The sequence below is a fragment of the Lissotriton helveticus genome, chromosome 11 (genome assembly GCF_964261635.1).
Source record: "Lissotriton helveticus chromosome 11, aLisHel1.1, whole genome shotgun sequence".
NCBI classification, from domain to species: Eukaryota; Metazoa; Chordata; class Amphibia; order Caudata; family Salamandridae; genus Lissotriton; species Lissotriton helveticus.
The window spans coordinates 839,548,762-839,567,836 of NC_136072.1; the positions used below are offsets into that span (position 1 = coordinate 839,548,762).

Here is a 19,075-nt window from a genome sequence, read left to right on the forward strand (position 1 = left end):
CGACTGCCTGATAAAGGCCAAGACTTTTCAGTTAACGGAACAGCACACACAAATGTGCATTTCCCTATTCGAAACATTGGGATTGTCCATCAATTACCAAAAGTCCCATTTTCATCCATCTCAACAACGAGACTTTCTAGGAGCCTCGCTCGATTCTCGGCTGGGGCAGGTCTTCGTTTCTCAAGAGAGACAAGTTCGAATGCAAAAGAAGGTACAGTTCCTGCAGTCAAGACAGTACGTTTCTGTCCGGATGTACAAATCATTCCTCGGCATGGCCTCTTCATGCATTCAGTTGATTCCCAACTGCAGACTGCACATGAGGGCTCTACAAGAGGAACTGGACAGGCAGTGGAAGCAGATATCGGGTTCGTTCGAAGACAAGATCCACCTCACTTCCCGCATTCAACACGCTTTGGAGTGGTGGGCTCATCCTCCGAACATAGCGACAGGTCGTTCATTCAGAGACGAACCACCAACACTTACGCTGACGACAGACGCTTCCCTAAAAGGTTGGGGGGCGCATCTCGACGGGATGTCCGTGAAGGGGAAATGGACGGCGTCCCAGCGCACTTGGCACATAAATCGCTTGGAACTACTGGCGATTTTCTTGGCCCTGAAATCCTTTCAGAGATTAGTGCAGGGACAAACATTGCTGGTGAGAACGGACAACACCACCAGCATGCACTACATCAACAAACAGGGCGGCACAAGGTCCCTCGTGCTGTCTCAACTGGCACAGGAAATATGGGATTGGGCTATCCAGCGACAAATACATCTCACAGCTGTCCATGTACCAGGTGTAGCCAATGTTCTGGCGGACTCGCTCAGCAGGGCCTTGTCGGACAACCACGAATGGGAAATCAATCGACCAACGTTGGATTTCATCTTCCGTCAGTGGGGCCGACCACAGTTGGATCTCTTTGCAACTGCTCTCAACCGGAAGTGTCCACGTTTTGCGAGCCGGCATCCACACAAGGAGTCGAGCGGGAATGCCTTTTCAATAGACTGGTCGAACGACTTCATCTATGCATTTCCTCCACTTCCGCTCCTCCCTCGCCTGTTGCACAGGATGAGGTTCCAACAGTGTCGAATGATCCTGATCGCACCCAAATGGCCGAGACGTCCTTGGTTTTCAGATCTTCTTCTGTTCTCTCTGACAAATCCGATACAATTGCACCCTCTGCCACATCTTCTCACGATGCAGCAAGGTCAGATATGCCATCCGGATCCAGCATACCTCCAACTTCATGCTTGGAACCTGAGTACAATGAATTTGCACACATGAATATCGACAAGGATTGTAGGACGGTGCTAGCTAGTGCTCGCGCTCCGTCTACCATCAAAACTTATCAGCTAAAGTGGAGGCGATTCTGTACTTGGTGTTCCACTAACAATCTGGATCCCATGTGTGCTCAGCCTGCACAGATCTTGCCTTTCTTCCTGTCTTTAGCAAGATCAGGACTATCACACTCCACTCTGAAGGTGTTTCTGGCTGCAATTTCTCGCTTTCGCCATGATGGCGTGACATCTTTATACTCCTCCAGAATCATTAGACAATTCTTCAAGGGCCTCTTTCGGATGTTCCCACCAATCCGTCGGCCTCCACCTTCTTGGCGTCTGAATCTGGTTTTGTCTCAACTCCTTTTACCTCCTTTCGAGCCCATCCATTCTTCCAGTCTCAAATTCCTCACCTGGAAAGTGGCTCTTTTGCTGGCTCTGACTTCATCCAGACGCGTCAGCGACATCCAGGCTTTCACTATACAACCACCGTTTTTACAGTTCTCCAACGAGGCTGTTACTTTGAGAACAAATCCCAGTTTTATTCCAAAGGTTCCCAGTGACTTCCACCTTAATGAACCAATTATTCTTAAGACTTTCTTTCCGGCACCACAATCTGCAGCGGAACGCTCTTTGCACACTCTGGATGTGAAACGTTGCCTCAAGTTTTACATTCAACGCACAGCAGCATTTCGAAAGACAAATCAACTATTTGTAGCATATAGCCCAGTGTGCAAAGGTCAATCTGTGACCAAACAGACTATCACCAGATGGATTTCGTCTGCCATATCCTACTGTCATCAACGGGCCGGCAAGCCCCTTCCTACTCCAGCTCGAGCTCATTCCACGAGAGCTGTCTCGACTTCTGCTGCCCTCTTTGCGGGGGTACCTCTGATACACATCTGCAGAGCTGCTACTTGGTCGAGCAGCCATACTTTTACGAAGCACTACTGCCTGCAATCAACAGATGCCGCGGATGCGGCAGTAGGTCAAGCGGTGCTGCAGAATCTTTTCCAATAAAGGTGAGCCTCTGTTGCTTCCCGCCTCCAGTCATAAAGGTTTTTTCATGTTTTGTTATTTATGGCTTATTAAGTGCTATGTTTTGCCATGATTTTAATCGTATATTGCCTTTATGACTAATGTATGGTTTACTGCTTTCTACTCTTATTCAAGCATGTGAATCTATGAAAGACACCCCTAATACTGGAGAAGAACATAAGTTACTTACCTGTAAACTGTGGTTCTCCAGTATTGGTGTCTTTCATAGATTCACATGCGACCCTCCCGTCCTCCCCTCAGAGGCTCTCTTCTCCTCAAGCATTTATACTTACTTGTGCTACGAAAATCTGAGGACTTGGGCTTCTGAGGAGAAGGTTCTAGAGGAGGCTACAGCCTGATTGGCTGGAATGTGGACCAACACATAATGACTCTAATATGTTACTAAAGTGACTTCTCCCTTGGGCTTTTCAATGGGCCTATTCTGTTCTATGGTACTTTTTCAAGTTTACTTTTCTATTGCATTATATGTATGTATATTTTATTTATTGTATTTCTCATGTATACATGCATATATTACTGCTATTTATGTACCGTGGGACTCCCACTTCGACGACGGGGAATATTCAAGCATGTGAATCTATGAAAGACACCAATACTGGAGAACCACAGTTTACAGGTAAGTAACTTATGTTCTTCTTCTTGTTGGCACAAGAATAGCATCAGCCTCTTTTCTAAGCACTTGGATAATGTCATTTTACGGGGCTGCACAACAAATACTGAGCATTGAACACAAATCTTTTTATGCACACCTGTCAGTACTGAGTTGGAAACAAAGATGAAAATGCCACTGAAACATAGCTGAACCTGGACCAGATTTGCAGATCCTGATGACCCTCAGTACCATCAAGTACCCATCCCTAATCATGACAGAACCTTGACGGACCCCTGATAGCTTCCTGACAGTTGTTTTTCCACCATCCAGAAAGGTAATGACCTCATATTCTTCATAGTACAGATGTGAAGCTATCGTGGGGAAATGGTACAGTTTTGCAAACAGTAGACGCTAATGGACCGAGATATAGATATAATTATTATGAAGTTGACATTTTATTTGCGCAGAAGGCATTTTGTCTTTGCATTGTTATTTAGGCACACCATCACCTCTGTGGTTGGTGTGAATAAATAATGGAAATCTCACTTTATTAATCTGTAAAGGTTAGTTATAGAGACAGAGCACTTGGGTAAGATCGAGTTTAATTGCATTTAGCAATTTGCTCTTAAGGAGTGAAGGAAAAAATATAGTAATGTGATAAAAACAAGCTTGAACCCATCATATCTTGAGATAAGGAAATATTCTTACATAATCACTATAGCTGCATTAGGTAGATTGTCAAGTGGGCAGAATTCCATTTGTTTACAAGGGAAATAGAGGATAGTTCACCTGAATATGTTGCCAGGCTCCTTGGGATTCATATGCTTCGGCCTATGGTAACAGAATGGCAATCTAGTAAGGGCCTGTACCTAATGATCCCTCAAGGGTACCTTTTGGGAGATGTAAAGCTTTGTGCCGGCCCTCTGTAGGAGGTTAGTATCCTTCCTTCATTTTTATTAGACAAAGTGCCAAGTCAATGATAAGTACCCTGGACTGAGAAGTCATGGTGCAGAGGGAGTGGGGTTGGCATGCTGTCTATTACACACCTCAATTTGTGAGGTGGAGTTCCTTGTTCTGTTGAACAAATGGTCCACAGAAGTGGTGATTTGGGGGGAAGGGGAACAAGATCTTACTACTTCCTCTTCCTCCTGCTCAGGGTGGATCTTGTAGAAGGATGGTCATGTCCTTCACTTCAAGCCTCAAATGCAGTGGTTGCATGCATGGAGGTTGAACAGTGCAAGTTAGAGTCCTTTAACCTATCTGATAAACTGACAGATAAATCTAGACTGCCAAGAAGCCCTCTACAAAATCCATCTGCGCAGCTCGCTGGGACAGATCTGTTTAGTGGTACGAGTCGAAGGGCCTTGCTCTAAATCATTTTAAATCCAGCCTTTTCTGATGATGTATGATTTGCATTGTCCCTTGCGCAGCAGGGTCTGGCAGCAGCTACAGTGGAGGTCTGTTTGTCTATCCATGGCTCATTTTTGTCTTCCTTACCAGCCATTCCACTTTTGCTGCCTTTTCCAAGATGTTTACTTCTCTGCTCATTATTCCAAGTGGAAATGTGTTGTCCCTTTCTATTTTTCACTCTAAAGTCGTTGGTAGAAATAACTTCAGTCGTTCAGGGTTGGCGAATTTCAGGCCCTCTCAGTTCATGTGCCTGGTCGTTCGTACCAGCCTTCTAACCCAGGGTGGTGTCTGCCTTTCATGTTAGCCAGTCTGATACCCCCTACCCCATACATAACTGGAATCCAGACGTACCTTGCCCTTTTTTAGTGGTTGCATTAGACAGGACAGAGTATATAATCAAGAGTCTATGGGCTTTGCAAGAGAGAAAAAAGTACAAGGTGGTGACCAACGCACCATTTTTCATTAGGTCATCTTCTGCATCAAGATCTGCTACACCTTGACCAAGAAAGACGTGTCAGATGGCATTCATGCCATCTCCATTAGTTCCATGGCTGCCTCCAGGGTTTTTTCCAGAGATGTTCCGATAGCTGACATCTGCCAGGCAGCCACATGGTCATATCTGCATTATTTTTGCAAACATACATGCCTCACAGCTCGGATACGCAGTTACAGTATTTTGCTAGGACTGTGTTGCATGACTTCCTTGGTTAATCTGCACTACTCCGTTTCACCTCCCAGAGACGTATTGCTTTTGGAATGGTTCATACGGTGAGGAGTCTGCAGAAATAAGTAGCCATCAAAAGAAAAAGTTTGGTAACGATATTTCTGGTAGGCCATTCTCTTTTCCAACAGAGTGCTCCAGAGACACTACGTAGTGTTGTTTAAATAAAATTACTAGAGATACTAAAGCAGAAGGCTTTTAATCTAGTTTTGTGAATTGTTTGTTTGGATGCTTCCCCTACACACATTACCTTGCATCAAACGTTTAAATGCCGGTGTGGTCTTAAAGTTTTAGACCTGACACTCCTGAGGCACAGCCGGGAGCATTGTATTTGTGTGTAGCTTGATTTGAAAAATATATCTTGTAACTTTTAAATTGTTTTAGACATCATTCCCTACCTGCTCTTTGCACTTTTGGGCGCTCTCTCTCTCTCAGCGACCCCCGCGCAGCTGATGTAAACGCTGCCTGCGGGCGAGGGAATCATTTCTCGGCGCCATCATCGGGCCTGATCACAGGCCACGCCCATTCACCCGAGGCCACGCCCCCCGCCTTCTTAAGCCGGGCTGACTGCGAGCCCGAGCTTTAGACCTGACACTCCTGAGGCACAGCATTGTATTTGTGTGTAGCTTGATTTTAAAAATATATCTTGTAACTTTTAAATTGTTTTAGACTTCATTCCCTACCTGCTCTTTGCACTTTTGGGCGCTCTCTCTCTCTCAGCGACCCCCGCGCAGCTGATGCAAACGCTGCCTGCGGGCGAGGGAATCATTTCTCGGCGCCATCACCGGGCCTGATCACAGGCCACGCCCATTCACCCGAGGCCACGCCCCGACCACTTCCTATAAAAATGTGCTTCCCCTGGAAGCGCAGCGGACGGGCGCAGCGGGCGCGCCGTTTGCGCGCCGAAGGCGCACCTAAGGCAAGCCCGTCTGCGCCCGTCCGTGACCGCACAGGACCAGGGTCCATAACCCCTGCCCCTCCACCAGGAAACCTAAAGGGATACAGCTCTAGTGAACTGTTTAATTTAAGACCACTGGCGAAGACAGTATGCAACCATTTTTACCATCCCTTGAAGTTGCCCATCCAATGTCCGTACTGCTACTCTCATCTTAAAGCCACCCCTTGTACGAGTACCCAGCATTCCTTTAAGATGTTTCTTCTTAATTGCAGGTCCTTACCCAAGCACCAAATAGAACTATCTTTGCTATTTGACGAGCTTACCCCAGTATAGTATTTCTTACTGAGACATGGCTAACTCCGTCTTCGGAGCCTGACATAATACAAGCCCTGCCTCAAGGATACCAAATAGCAAGGTTAGATTGCTCCTCGGGAAAAGGAGGCGGTCTAGCAATAATATTCAAAGACACCTACTCTTGCCGCTGCTTCCCTAGCCCCTTTTTAGACTGTGAAAGCATGTCCTTTAGTTTGGAACTCTCGCCCAACATTAACTTTGCTGGAGCACTGATCTATCGCCCGCCGGGTCCGCTCAGACAGTTTGCATATTCTCTACCTTCGGCTGTTGCAGACCTAGCCTCCACCCCTGCCTGCAGTTACTACAGCTTGTCCGATCCTCTACACATGTGAAAGGGCATTTGCTTGATCCTATATTTAGTAATTGCCCAGATCTAGAGGCAGAACACCCTATTGTGCTTCCATGGACAGACCATTGCTTAGTCCCTTTAACCTGGCACACGCACAAGCCCCCTGCTTTGATGGCAGGATTACGGGACGCCCGAAACTGGTCCAAACTTCCATTAGATAAATGGTCAGACGAGCTACAAGCCACTATCCCATCGATTAGTGCAGATCCCTTGTTAGCTAACGAGGAGTTCAATAATTGGATAACAAGAACGCTGAATACCATACTCCCAACCAAGACAACTCGGGCAAAGAGATCTAAGACCTCGACTCCTTGGTATTCGGAGGAGCTCAGGGATATTAAACGTAAGTGCAAAAGGCTAGAGAGGAAATGGCGTTTGGGCTATACTGACCCAGACAAAACTTTGTACAGGAAATCAATTAGGGACTATAAGACCGAAAAAAAGAAAGCACAAACCCAGTACTACTCACAAAACATTTCTGAAGCCAGCTCGAATTCTAAGGAGATCTATAGGATCCTAAAATGTCTCACTAAACTTCCCCAGTCCCCTATAAATAGTGATGACTTACAAGTCCGATGCAACGAGTTAGCTGATTTCTTTCATAAAAAAGTGGATCTTATTTATTCATCCTTCCCAATCACTCTCCCTAATGCCTCAGCCAACATCCAGGAGCATCCCAAGCAGGATATAACAGACAATTTGCCATCTGTGCTGAATGAGTTTCCTTTGCTACACTTGGACCTTCTGGCCACTTTAACGGCGCAGGTCAAATCGGGCTCTCCCAGTGATCCTGCCCCTCCGAGCTCCTTAAAGGCAGTTAATCACATTATCCTCCCGGTCATCTTGGAGGTACTTAATGCCTCTATCCCAACCAACATGGTTCCACCAGCATGGAAACAGGCAAGGATGAGGGCACTCGCAAAGAAACCTAATATGGACATGAGTGACTTTAACAACTACCGTCCCATTTCCCTGCTCCCCTGGATCAGCAAGACACTGGAAAAATACATTAACAACCTTTTAACTAAGTTTCTGGAAAACCATCAACTGCTCGACCCCTCACAAACCGGTTTTCGCCCCAAACATGGGACAGAATCGGCTTTGCTCTCAGTTCTGGAAGAAACAAGAGGCATCTTAGATCGGGGAGGATCGGTGGCAGTCATCCTCCTCGATCTGAGTGCCGCTTTTGACACTGTGAACCACGAGATCTTATTGCAGCGTCTCCATGATCTTGGGATCCGAGGAGGAGCGCTGAAGTGGCTCAGGTCATTCTTGTCCAATAGAACATTCCAGGTCTTCGAGGGAAACACCATCTCCACCAGTAGACCGCTGGGTTGCGGAGTCATGCAGGGCTCTTCGCTCAGCCCGACGTTGTTTAATGTCTACATGAGGCCACTGGCGGGTATCGTCCGTCCATATGGTATTAAGATCGTTACCTATGCGGACGATGCCCAGCTGGTGGTCTCTCTGACGCGGGCTGAGGATCCCACGGCCACAGTGGATTTGGCTGGTTGTCTGAGCGAAGTTAAGAGCTGGATGACCCTGTCTTGCCTCAAACTTAATGGAGGCAAGACAGAGGTGATGATGCTGGGACACTCGGCCCGACCTCGCTGAACTCCATCTGGCCGGCCTGTTTGGGTCCCCCCCGTACCAAAGGATGCCATTAAGAGCTTGGGCATCTGGTTGGACAGGGCTTTAACGCTAGACCACCAGGCTGTCAAGTTGTCTGCTACTTGTTTCGGTATTATTAGAATGCTGAGGAAGATTCTTCCCCTCTTACCTTTCCAAGCTAAGCAAATTGTTGTACAGGGACTGATCCACTCTAGGTTGGATTTCGGAAATGCTCTCTTTTTGGGAGCCCCTGACTTCACATTGCGGAAACTACAAGTGATCCAAAATTGTGCAGCCCGGACCCTACTTCAAATCCCTCGTAGGTCTTCCGCTAAACCAGGATTAACAAGATTGCACTGGCTTCCCATGAGAGACAGGATTGCTTTTAAGTCCCTCTGTATTGCCCACCAGTCATTCTGGTTAACTGGCCCTCTGATCAATCGTCCCTTAATCACCCCATACCTCCCCAGCAGACAGCTGCGCTCAGCTAGCGCCTTCCTTGCTATGGTGCCCAAAGTCAACCGGGCTAGATCAGGAGGCCGTTCCTTTTCCCTGAACGTTGCTAAGCTGTGGAACAGCTTACCCCTTCAGCTGAGGTCTAATCCAGATCTGACTTCTTTCAGGAAACACCTGAAAACTTTTCTGTTTAATAAATAAATTCCTCTCTCTCGTTGTGTCATTTGGTTTTTTACTGCTTAGAACATCTTGCAATTTCAGCTCTTGGACGCCTCCGGGCAACTATTTCGCGCTTTATAAAACGCACTTTCATTTCATTTCAAGTTCACTCTCGTAGGCCACAAGCTGATCCAAATAATTCCCAAGAAAAAGTAAGACCGACGTAAAGCAAATTCTTTCCTTATATGACAGTTGAGTTGCAGACCAGCCTTCCAATGGACAACTGTATAGAGACTATTATGCTGTTTGGAACACAGGTGCTGGCGGATTTGCCTTCACAGGAAGGGCTTTATCCTATGAAGGATTGTATTAAAAATACAAACCTTTCAGGGGTCAGCTCTTGACCACCGTAAACAAAGTGGTGTGTTCAGCTGTCCGCTCTGTTTTGGCTAGCTTTGTGCAATATAAATAGCACAAACATACATACAGGCTGCACGAATAATGGATAATGAAGACCAAGGTCATACAATCTGTGTACAAATAGATGTGCACCATCCTTTACTGTGTTCCTCTTTACCTTTTGATACTTCTGGCTCAATTACTTAATTTAAGGCGCATCCCCTCAAGAACTAAGAAGGGAAGATACCCTGAAACAGCCTGCATATTTTCATATTTTTTTAAACAGCTTGATCTTCTTTAGGCCTGTGCCCAACTTTAAAACTCTTCCCTGTTAATCATAGTGCTTGAACCTCTGCGATTTGCCACTCTAGTTCCCGTTTTCAGAAGCCATTCAATGAACGTGCCACTCTTCACCTTGCCGCTGCATGTGCTTGTAATTTTACACACAGCGCTGTTGCTGTAGTTGCCTCTGAAAGCATACAGGAAACCTTTTATATCCAGTTCCCAGCAAATGCTTTTTAAACTGTACAAAGAAACTCATTGCTACATTGAGACACTTGGGGCGGAGGAGTGGGGGAGGTTTATGTTCAGTCAGTGTCAATGGAAATGATGTGAACATGACCAGTGAAGGGATTCAGACTCTATTTTCAATAAGGAATTGTTTACAGATGTAATCGCAACCTGAAAACAAGAACAGATCGAGCTTTAGGAGTAGGCTGAGGGCTCCAGCTCCGGTGTATACCCTCCCACCTTCTGAAGTTATCAAACAAGCCAAGACGAAAGATGTCAAGTAATGGCATTCAAATGCCCATTTCGTAAAAGGATAAAGTCCTCGTGTTGGATCCCTGGGAACATCACCGCTTGTGTTTTGGCACATGTCTAATGACTGACGCAAATAGTTCAGAATCACCACTATTTTTCCATTATGCATCTGACATTGCCATCTTTCCATTATGCATCTGACTTTGCCATCTTTCTATAATTCGGTGTCCTTGGATAGTAAACCAGCCTCAGATCCATATTCAGTATTTGTGGAACTGAAGCAATCTGCTAATACAAGGATGTTGTTTTGTGTTATTGTTTCATAAGACTTTTGTGGGAGAGCAATAAACAGTCTACGTAGATATGACATATATGTTCACTAACGGAGCCTTCTTCTTAACTCTCCAGATTATGGAAGCCGCTGACAAGACGCAGGCATTGGACATGAAGAAGCACTGCCTACACATCATCGTGCACCAGTTCACCAAGGTTGGTGGGATCTTTTCTCTGGCTCTTGGAATCTGCTGCCCTCTTGTACTTCCATGGCTAAAACAAGCTCATCGCTGGGTCCTCCATACCGGATGCCCATCTCCTCTTGCTTAGCTTCCTGTAGTACTCCTCAGCCGGCGCTGCACATTTTTGGAGTAGCAACAGGACACTATTGTGGTTTTCTGTTTTAGACCTCACTCTACCAATGACCTTGAGTGTCTAACAATAAAGAAAGTAACACAAACAAGTCAGTTGAGGTTTTATAATTATGGTGCAGGCTGTGATTGACCTGTGTTTCTGGAGTGGAGATTGGAAATTATGAATGTTGAGCGCTTGCGCGATTAATGTTCCTTTCCTTCAACCAAAGGGAAGTCCTATAGCTTCTTTAAAACATAGGTGCTAGAAAACCTTTGTCCATTACCTGTTTCAGACAAATGAATTATACAATGTGAGGATGTCCTTTGGTTTTTATGAAAATAGACAGTGTGAGGGAGGAACCTTTTAAAAAATAGGCAGTACGATGTGGAAGGAGGGCCACGGTTGGTCACAAACATGTTCTCTCCAAAGTTGCAGTGGGCATAGAGAGAACATTTCTGCGCGTTTGCTTTCTTTCCTCAGTTGGCAATACTACTCTCATTCAAAAGTCCAGCTTGCAGAACAAGAAGTGAATCTTTAGGAATCGGGCAAACACTACTTACATAAAACATTGCAATTGTTCGTTTTTAAGGTCTATGGTATGAAAACAAACAATTTAGTGAGGGACGTCCATGCTTTCAGCATTTAGGCAAACTGATGGTGGAGTTGGCTCTGCCAGGGGCGGAGCCTCTGCTAAGGTGGAGGAGCATAACCCCACTGCTCTCAGTGCAGTGGAAAAGGGAAAAAAAAGTAATAACAATGGTATTATCATTTTATTTTTCAATGCTGCTGGGTTAGGGCGGGCCTGGTGGCACAGGGAGGAGGAGTGGTTTGTGCACTTAAGTGCACATGAGTGTTTGGTGGGCCGTCTTGGGCTGGCCAAACAGTCAAGCACATTTTGCACATTCCCCACCAGGCTGTAATGCACAGCCTGGTGGACAACATGCACATGCTCCCTGTCCCCGCCTAAGCGCCAAACCATGGCGCTTGGACCAATCACTGCGCTGCTTTGCAGCCTTTTGATTGTCTTAGGGGAGCCTGTGTGCTTCTTGCTTCTTTCAGACTTGGAGTCAGGAAGAGAAGCAGAGACGATAAGGAAAGACGCAGAAAAAACGTACGTGATTAAAAAAATATATATATTTCAAACCCCCTCCTCGCCACCCCCATTCCCTACCAGCCACCACTGTGGCTCTCCCAAAAAATTTAGGTAGTCTGATAGGGAAGCTGCTTTTAGAAACGAGATACTCCAAGATACGACTCATAAGCCTTAAGCATACCTGCCAAAAGGTTCGGTTCAGACTGGAAACTCTAGAATTTTTAAGCTACAAATGGCTTTATTTGAACTGTTTCCTGCCTAAATTTGACACTGTTTAAATAATAGTCAATAGGGAAAATACATTGCCCCGATTTTCACTCCCTCTTTTGAAATTTTAGCAAGTGTAGGTCATCTGATGGGGAGGCCCTCTTTCTGAAGAAAATAGGTAGTCTGTCCATGTGCATTCCTGTAGCCAGGAAATAGGCTGCTGGGTGGGGGGTTCGGCATTCAGAATATAGGCAGCCTGATGTGGAGCCCTTCTTCTTGCATTCATAATCAACAGTATCATTAACTCCTCGCTGGCTACTGCTGTAATCCCAGAGGATTGGAAATGCGCAGCGGTTATGCCGCTGCAAAAGAAAGCCCTGTCAGACCCAACCACCCTGTCTAACCTGCGACCAATTTCCCTATTACCGGCAGTATTTAAACTGACGGAGAAGTTTGTCAATCATCAACTGTCAAATTTCCTAGAGGAGAATAACATCCTTCACTCCAATCAATCGGGGTTTCGGTCCAAGCACTCGACTGAGTCTGCTCTTTTGTTCTCGGCCGAGACATTACGCATGGCATTGGACCAGGGGAAGAAGGCCGTCTTGATTTTACTCGATCTATCGGCGGCCTTCGATACGGTCGCCCATCCAATCTTGATCGACCGCTTGAAGAATGCAGGTGTGGGTGGAACTGTGCTGGCATGGCTTGCTAACTTCCTGTCTCTGCGTCGTCAGGTAATAGTACTAGGTGACTACAAATCGGAGGAAAAGACTATCAACTCAGGGGTCCCACAGGGCGCTAGTTTGAGTCCTGTCTTATTTAATCTTTATATGGTCCCCTTGTTAGAGCTGATTGTGTCTTATCGGATTGAAGTCATAGCGTACGCTGACGACACTCAGTTGATCCTGGTGCTGGACAGGGAGCTGCCAGGGGCAGAAGAAAACTTGAGGAACTGTCTCCGGGCTACCTTTGAGTGGATGACCAACAATCACCTCAAGTGTAACTCGGGGAAGACAGAAATAATATCTTTTGGTCCTCTAAACATGTTTTCCCCCTCACAATGGTGGCCTGAGGGCGCTGAAGCTCCCCCTAACACTATTGCCTCTGCACGAAATTTGGGAGTCAAATTTGATGCCCAACTTTCTTTTAAACCGCAGGCAGTAGCCGTGGCGGGCTCGTGTTTCCAGATCATCAGATCACTGAAGAAGTTTTTTGATTTGCTGCCTTTAGAGGCCAGGAAGACTGTTGCAGTGGCCCTTATAACATCCAGACTGGACTACTGCAACAGTCTTTATGCAGGCACCAATAAAACGGTGCTGCATAGGCTGCAGATGGTTCAGCATGCTGCAGCTCGCCTGGTTTTACGCTGGCCAAAAAGATCATCGGCCACAGCAGCACTAAAAACTTTACATTGGTTGCCAATTCATAAGCGAGTTCTTTTTAAAATTCTCGTGATTGCTTTCAGAGCCTTTCAGTCCCAAGGCCCTAAATATCTTCGGAGGGGATTTCAACACTACACGCCAACGCGATGTTTGAGGTCTGCCAATCAAAACCTTTTAGTTGTCCCTAGATTTAGATTAGCCACTAAGGGAGGGAAGTCCCTCTTCGTGCTGGGTTCAAAAGCCTGGAATAAACTGCCAGCTCAGCTCCGTTGTATAGTCAAGGAGGTTGACTTCAGAAGATCATTGAAAACATGGATCTTTTCGCTCTCTGACGCAGCCTGCAGAGCTTTGGTGTAATAATTGTACAGTGTGTCACTGCCTTCTGTCTACCAACTCATCTCCATCAGGGTTGGGTGTGGAGCGCCAAGATGCTCCTCGGAGCGATAGCCGCGCTATAAAAATGTGTGCTTACATTACATTACATTACATTACATTACATTACATTACAAAAGGCCCTTCTGACATAAAAGAAACAGTCTGAAGCCTGTGCTCCATGCGTTTTTGAAGTGGGTTTTTACTTGAAATATAGGCAGTCTGACGTGTGAAATTTCTTAAGAAAAAATAAGCTTTCTATTGAGAATTACTTTTTTCCCAACACAGTTAGGAGGAGGGCCCCTCTTCACAAAAGAGTCAGTCTCACTAGGATGCCAAACTCCTTTTTTGGCCATAGGAGCCCCTTCGTTCAAGAAGTAGGCATGCTGATATGGAAGGGACCTGCTTTTCAAATATACATAGGCAAATGGCGAAGAACTGTGCATTGAGAAACTGGTGTGCTGCCTAATGCCTGCTTGTTGAGGTAATGACAGCTAGAACAAATAAAACTGACGTTGCAGCATATCTGAACAATGCAGAGGTAATATTGTGGTCGACTTGGCCATCTTACTAGTTGGGAAAAGGTGGTCTGCCTTTGCACAACCAATGCTTCCATTGGTCTGGACTCTTATTTAGAAGACAAGTACAATATGTCTCTGTTTTTTGCTTCTGTCCTGTGACAATGGCATGACCAGTAAAAAACGGAGCAAATAAAACTGTTTTGTACGTATGGACATTAGGATTGAAGCAAAAACATGTTATGTTTTCGATAGTGGAATTTTGAGTAGAAACACAGTCTGGCCTTACCAGGAATACCGTTGCTCTGGATTTGAAGCTTGTCATTCTGTGACAGGTTTTGTGTGCCTGGGTGAGTATGTTTGTGTTCCTATGGGTGTGCATATGTCTGTATCCTCCTTTGGCAGCATTTATATTTGTGTTTGCACACATCTGATGTGGACTTAAACCCTGCAGATTTCATTTTTGTCACCTCACGTCAGTGCTAAAGCTTCCTATTTGGTCTGCAACTCCACCATCAAAACCATCACCCACCATTCTCCCGGAGAATCTCAACCACTACCAACCCTAATCCTTGCTACTCTAGTTCGTTATCTCCCTCTGTAGCTTTGCCGATGCAGTCTACAATGACCTTTTCTACCCCAGAATTCCCAAACTATAAATCCCCCCAACACTAGGTAAATGTACTTGAATCCCAACAAAAATCCCTCATGTCATCAAATGATGAAACCCCACATTATGCAATATACCCCAACCTGCATTGCTACTCCTGGTCCAGTGTTATTCATGTAATTATTAAAGCTGTTATAAAGAACAGACTCAATGGTAATAACGCAGTTTCCATTTACAAGGACGAGATCCTGGTAGAATGAACACACAGAAAATAGATGAAATAACCGAGTCGTAGAGAAAGACTGCATTATTAACCAATTATTTTAACAGCGAGTTCTTAAGTGAATTTGAGGAAACCATGCTTCTTTTCCAACTCACCGCAATCCTTGACTAACTACCTCTTCTATAAAGTACTGGACTAACCCCACTACCCCAGTGCATCTCCACCCTTACCTTCCTTCTGATGTTTTGTCTCATCACTAATATGAGTTTTCCAGTTAAAAGGTTTTTGGCAGGCCTGTAGGAGCAGTAAACCATCACAAATCTCCTGTCACTTTCACCCCCAATCACCCGTCAGGTTCTTTAGTCACAGCAACTCCTTGTCTTCTGCCTAGCAGACTCCGCTCCTGTTTGGGGGACTGGATCATTGATGGTTGCCCTCCTGCTTTACCTTAGCCAATGGATACAGGTAGTGCTGTCACTGTCATTAGTAGACTTGCTTATTACTTTCATTTTTGTGGTTCACAGTGTCGTTTTGGGTGGCATGCTGCCTCTAAGAGTGGCTTAGTCTGTATTGTGCCCAGTCTTTTCTCTCCAAATGCAACCGGAACATTTGAATTTCATTAATCTGGTCAAGGTTGCCTTAAGAGGCCCGTCTAGACCTTGCTTGATATCAGCTTTATTAAATGTGTATGTGCACCCACACAATTTCTTATTACTTTGTGAGTTTTTATTTGTTAAGCTAACGCAGAAGATACCCACGTAGCCCTTCATAGAGGAAAACCATCCGAAGCTGAATAGAATCAAACCTAAGGTTCTTATTGTAGAGAGGAATGTCGAGGTATTGATAGTGAGCCATTTCGAAGATCATTAAGCACCGGTTGTCTTCAAAATAAGATTGCGATTAATCATTGATTTAGATTTAGACTTAACAACTGAAGTCAATACAGAATGAAAAGCATGTTTTCTATCTGAACACCCTACGGAGAGTCTAGACACATGCAGTCATTGCTTCCAGACACAACCTTTGAAGTAGATTCTAGATGGGTCTGCATAAATATTTATCAGGAGTAGAAGAGATGTTGGTCCATCATACAGCCTCGCAAATCATGAAATCTAATTTTTAAAGTTTAAAAGTAACATTTATTGAAAAGATATGCAATTACATTGGAAAATAACTGATACTCATATAACTATAAATGTTAAATGAAAGATGTAAAAAAGTAAAATAAGAAGAAAGAGGGGGAGAGAGAGAAAAGAGAGAAAAATAATTATATACCATCATGAAAAAACTGACAACTGTATAATAATAATACAAAAATCTATGAAGTGATAATGGCATAAACCGGTAGAACTAGTAATACTGATGAAAAATAATTAATTGAGGTTTAGGGACTTCCTAAATTTGAGGATTATGGAAATATGACTTGCGAGGAGAACCATTTACAAAAATTGTTATGGGCACCCACAAGAGATCTCTTCTGATCGCAAGAGTAACTGGATGAACATCTGCTCTGTCCAGTCTATGATTGCAACAGGCTCCGTAACACCATACCTGAAAAGATACCTTAGAAGCATCTGCCCATGATTTTGTAATCTGTTGAAAAGCAACTACACAAAGTAAATCAAAAATGTTAAAATCTTTAGATTGAGTTGTCCAGTCTTCTGAAACACTTCCTAGAAAAATACCGATAAAAGTAAATGCAACGTGTGTGTAAAGATTGTGTTGATCTTTTGTTAAATTTGTGAACAAAATTCATAAATGGGGGGACACTCAAATAACATGTGTTTAAGATCTGCTGGGGCAGTGGAACAGGACCAGCACATAAATGGGATAGTATGATCTATCTTATGCAATGTAGCAGGAGTGATCAAAAGTCCATAATACATAAAAAAATAAAGTTTGAGTGGCATTAGCTGCTCTAAAGAGTTTATTATTTTATTCCATATGTTGTTCCAAATTGGAATTGAAAATGTATTTTTAAATCAATTTCCCCAAATCTTTCCAAATCTGTTTTGTCTCTAGTACCTGAAGAGGCTATGATATGTTTATATAATTGAGATGCAGGATGTATGTAAAATCGTGTTTATGCTGGATAATGGGGAAGGGAGAGTGGGATTAAGAAGAAAATTATTGTATGAGAATTGAACAGCAGAAATTAAGGATATGTATTTTGTTTGATATGAGAATAAAAGGGCATAACGTGATTGAGCTACCGAAAAAGAACTGCAAACATCATTCTGAAAGAGCTGATAAAACCAATTTGAGACCCTTAACATGCCAATCTTTCCCAAAAAATGGTTTTATTATGTAATTGTGCAAAGGGATGACTGTGAAAATCGGTCTTTAGGATTTCTATAGGAGATAAACATAGGTTGAAATACCTTGCATGCATTCTTAAAAATCGAGAGAGATAGTGATAAAGGTCTAGATGTAAAAGATACAAATTCCTTAAAAGATAAAGTATGAAGAAATGACTTTTCAATATCAGTCCATAAGGAAGAGTTTAAAGAATCTTCTTCCTGCAACAGAAACACGTTTGTTTAAGGGAAAAAAGGAAAAGAGCTAAATGATATGGAAAATTAACCTCCCCCCCCCCCCTCCTAAATTTGTTTAGGTCTTTTGAGTTTTTGAGGAAACCTCAAAGGCTTTTTGTTATTCCATAAGAATCTAGATAGGATGGAGTACCATTGTTTATATTGGGGGTGGGGAATATTTACAGGCATATTCGAAAAATAAAATAATATGGGAACTGACATTATTTTTATAGTAGCCAGACACTCCCACCAAGATACAAATAGTAGATGCCAACGAGATGACAATGAATTTAACGCTATTTGCAATGTTTTCAGAGTTAAAGATATAGTATCTTTAATGTAGTCAGTAAACCACAATCCAAGATATTAAATTTTATCCAGATTAAAATGAAAAGAGGAAGAAGCAAAATCCGCATTAAAACAATCTATTTAGGGAAAGAATTTGGCACTTGCTAGCATTTAATGTATAACCTGAAACAGAGGCAAAGTTGTCCACTCCTAGTATAACAAGCATTTGCAATGCAGTAGGTCTTGCATTCACGCGCGTTTGAACTATTGGCGTTCTAAATGACCATGCCTTTTATTTACGTTTTGGGTTTTAAAACATAAATAAATGGCATTGTCATTTACAATACTAATAGCTTAAACTCTTGCAAATGCAAGACCTATTGCACTGCAATAAAGGGCCTTCTCGACCGCTTGTTAGATTGCAAATATCGGAGGAAGAGACCGGCCTCCGAAATCTTCAAAGTAGTGATAAATAGTGCAGTGAAAAAGATGTGTAAGTGTTGTAAATTATACAGACACAAAGTGTAAAGTGAGAGTTCCATATGATCCTAGCTATAAACTCTAACAAAGCGCTCAAACACCTTTCGCTCTGTATTTACCCGGTCTCGGCTCAGGAGGAAGAGTCGGTGGGTGCTGTTTCCTGCCCTCTCCGTGATTTGAGTCTGCAATCAGCTTCTTTTTAAACTAACAACTTTCAGCATATTGCTAACTATAGGTCCTTACTTAGAAGAAATTACAATCTACAAGTTTCACAATCTACAGTGCTGTTTACTAAAAAAACTAAGTGAAAGTGTAGAGTTAGCAAATTGCTTCACGTCAGCTCTGAATGCATAACTTATGTAGTCATGGATGTATTCTTTGCAATTTGGCACTTGCAGTTTAGCTGGCCCTATTGCAAAGCAGAACTACAAATCCCAGAAAGCAAAGATATAAAGAAAACTTGATTATTCTTGCTTGACACAGGTAGACCTGGGATCCCTGTATATGTCACACTACAAGTGGCCCAGTGTAATTTCTGACAACGTCTACGAATCCTGGTCTTTTAGCCAAAGTCTAGTTTAACACCAGATATTGAGAATGCTGATGGCACCTAGAATTGCTAAAAGAGTCACACATTTCTTTTTACAGATATGGCCATATGGTAGTTATGAAAACACAAAGAAATGACAA

General features: G+C 43.7%; 1 protein-coding gene across 2 annotated transcripts in view; it reads left to right on the plus strand.

The window, feature by feature from the left end:
- LZTR1 (leucine zipper like post translational regulator 1) overlaps positions 1-19,075 on the plus strand; it is a 212,254-nt gene that overhangs the window by 173,826 nt on the left and 19,353 nt on the right. For both annotated transcript variants that reach the window (XM_078667052.1, XM_078667051.1), the window contains one exon: positions 10,457-10,537. In XM_078667052.1, the coding sequence (XP_078523178.1) occupies positions 10,457-10,537 (81 nt within the window). The remainder of the gene's footprint in view (positions 1-10,456; positions 10,538-19,075) is intronic.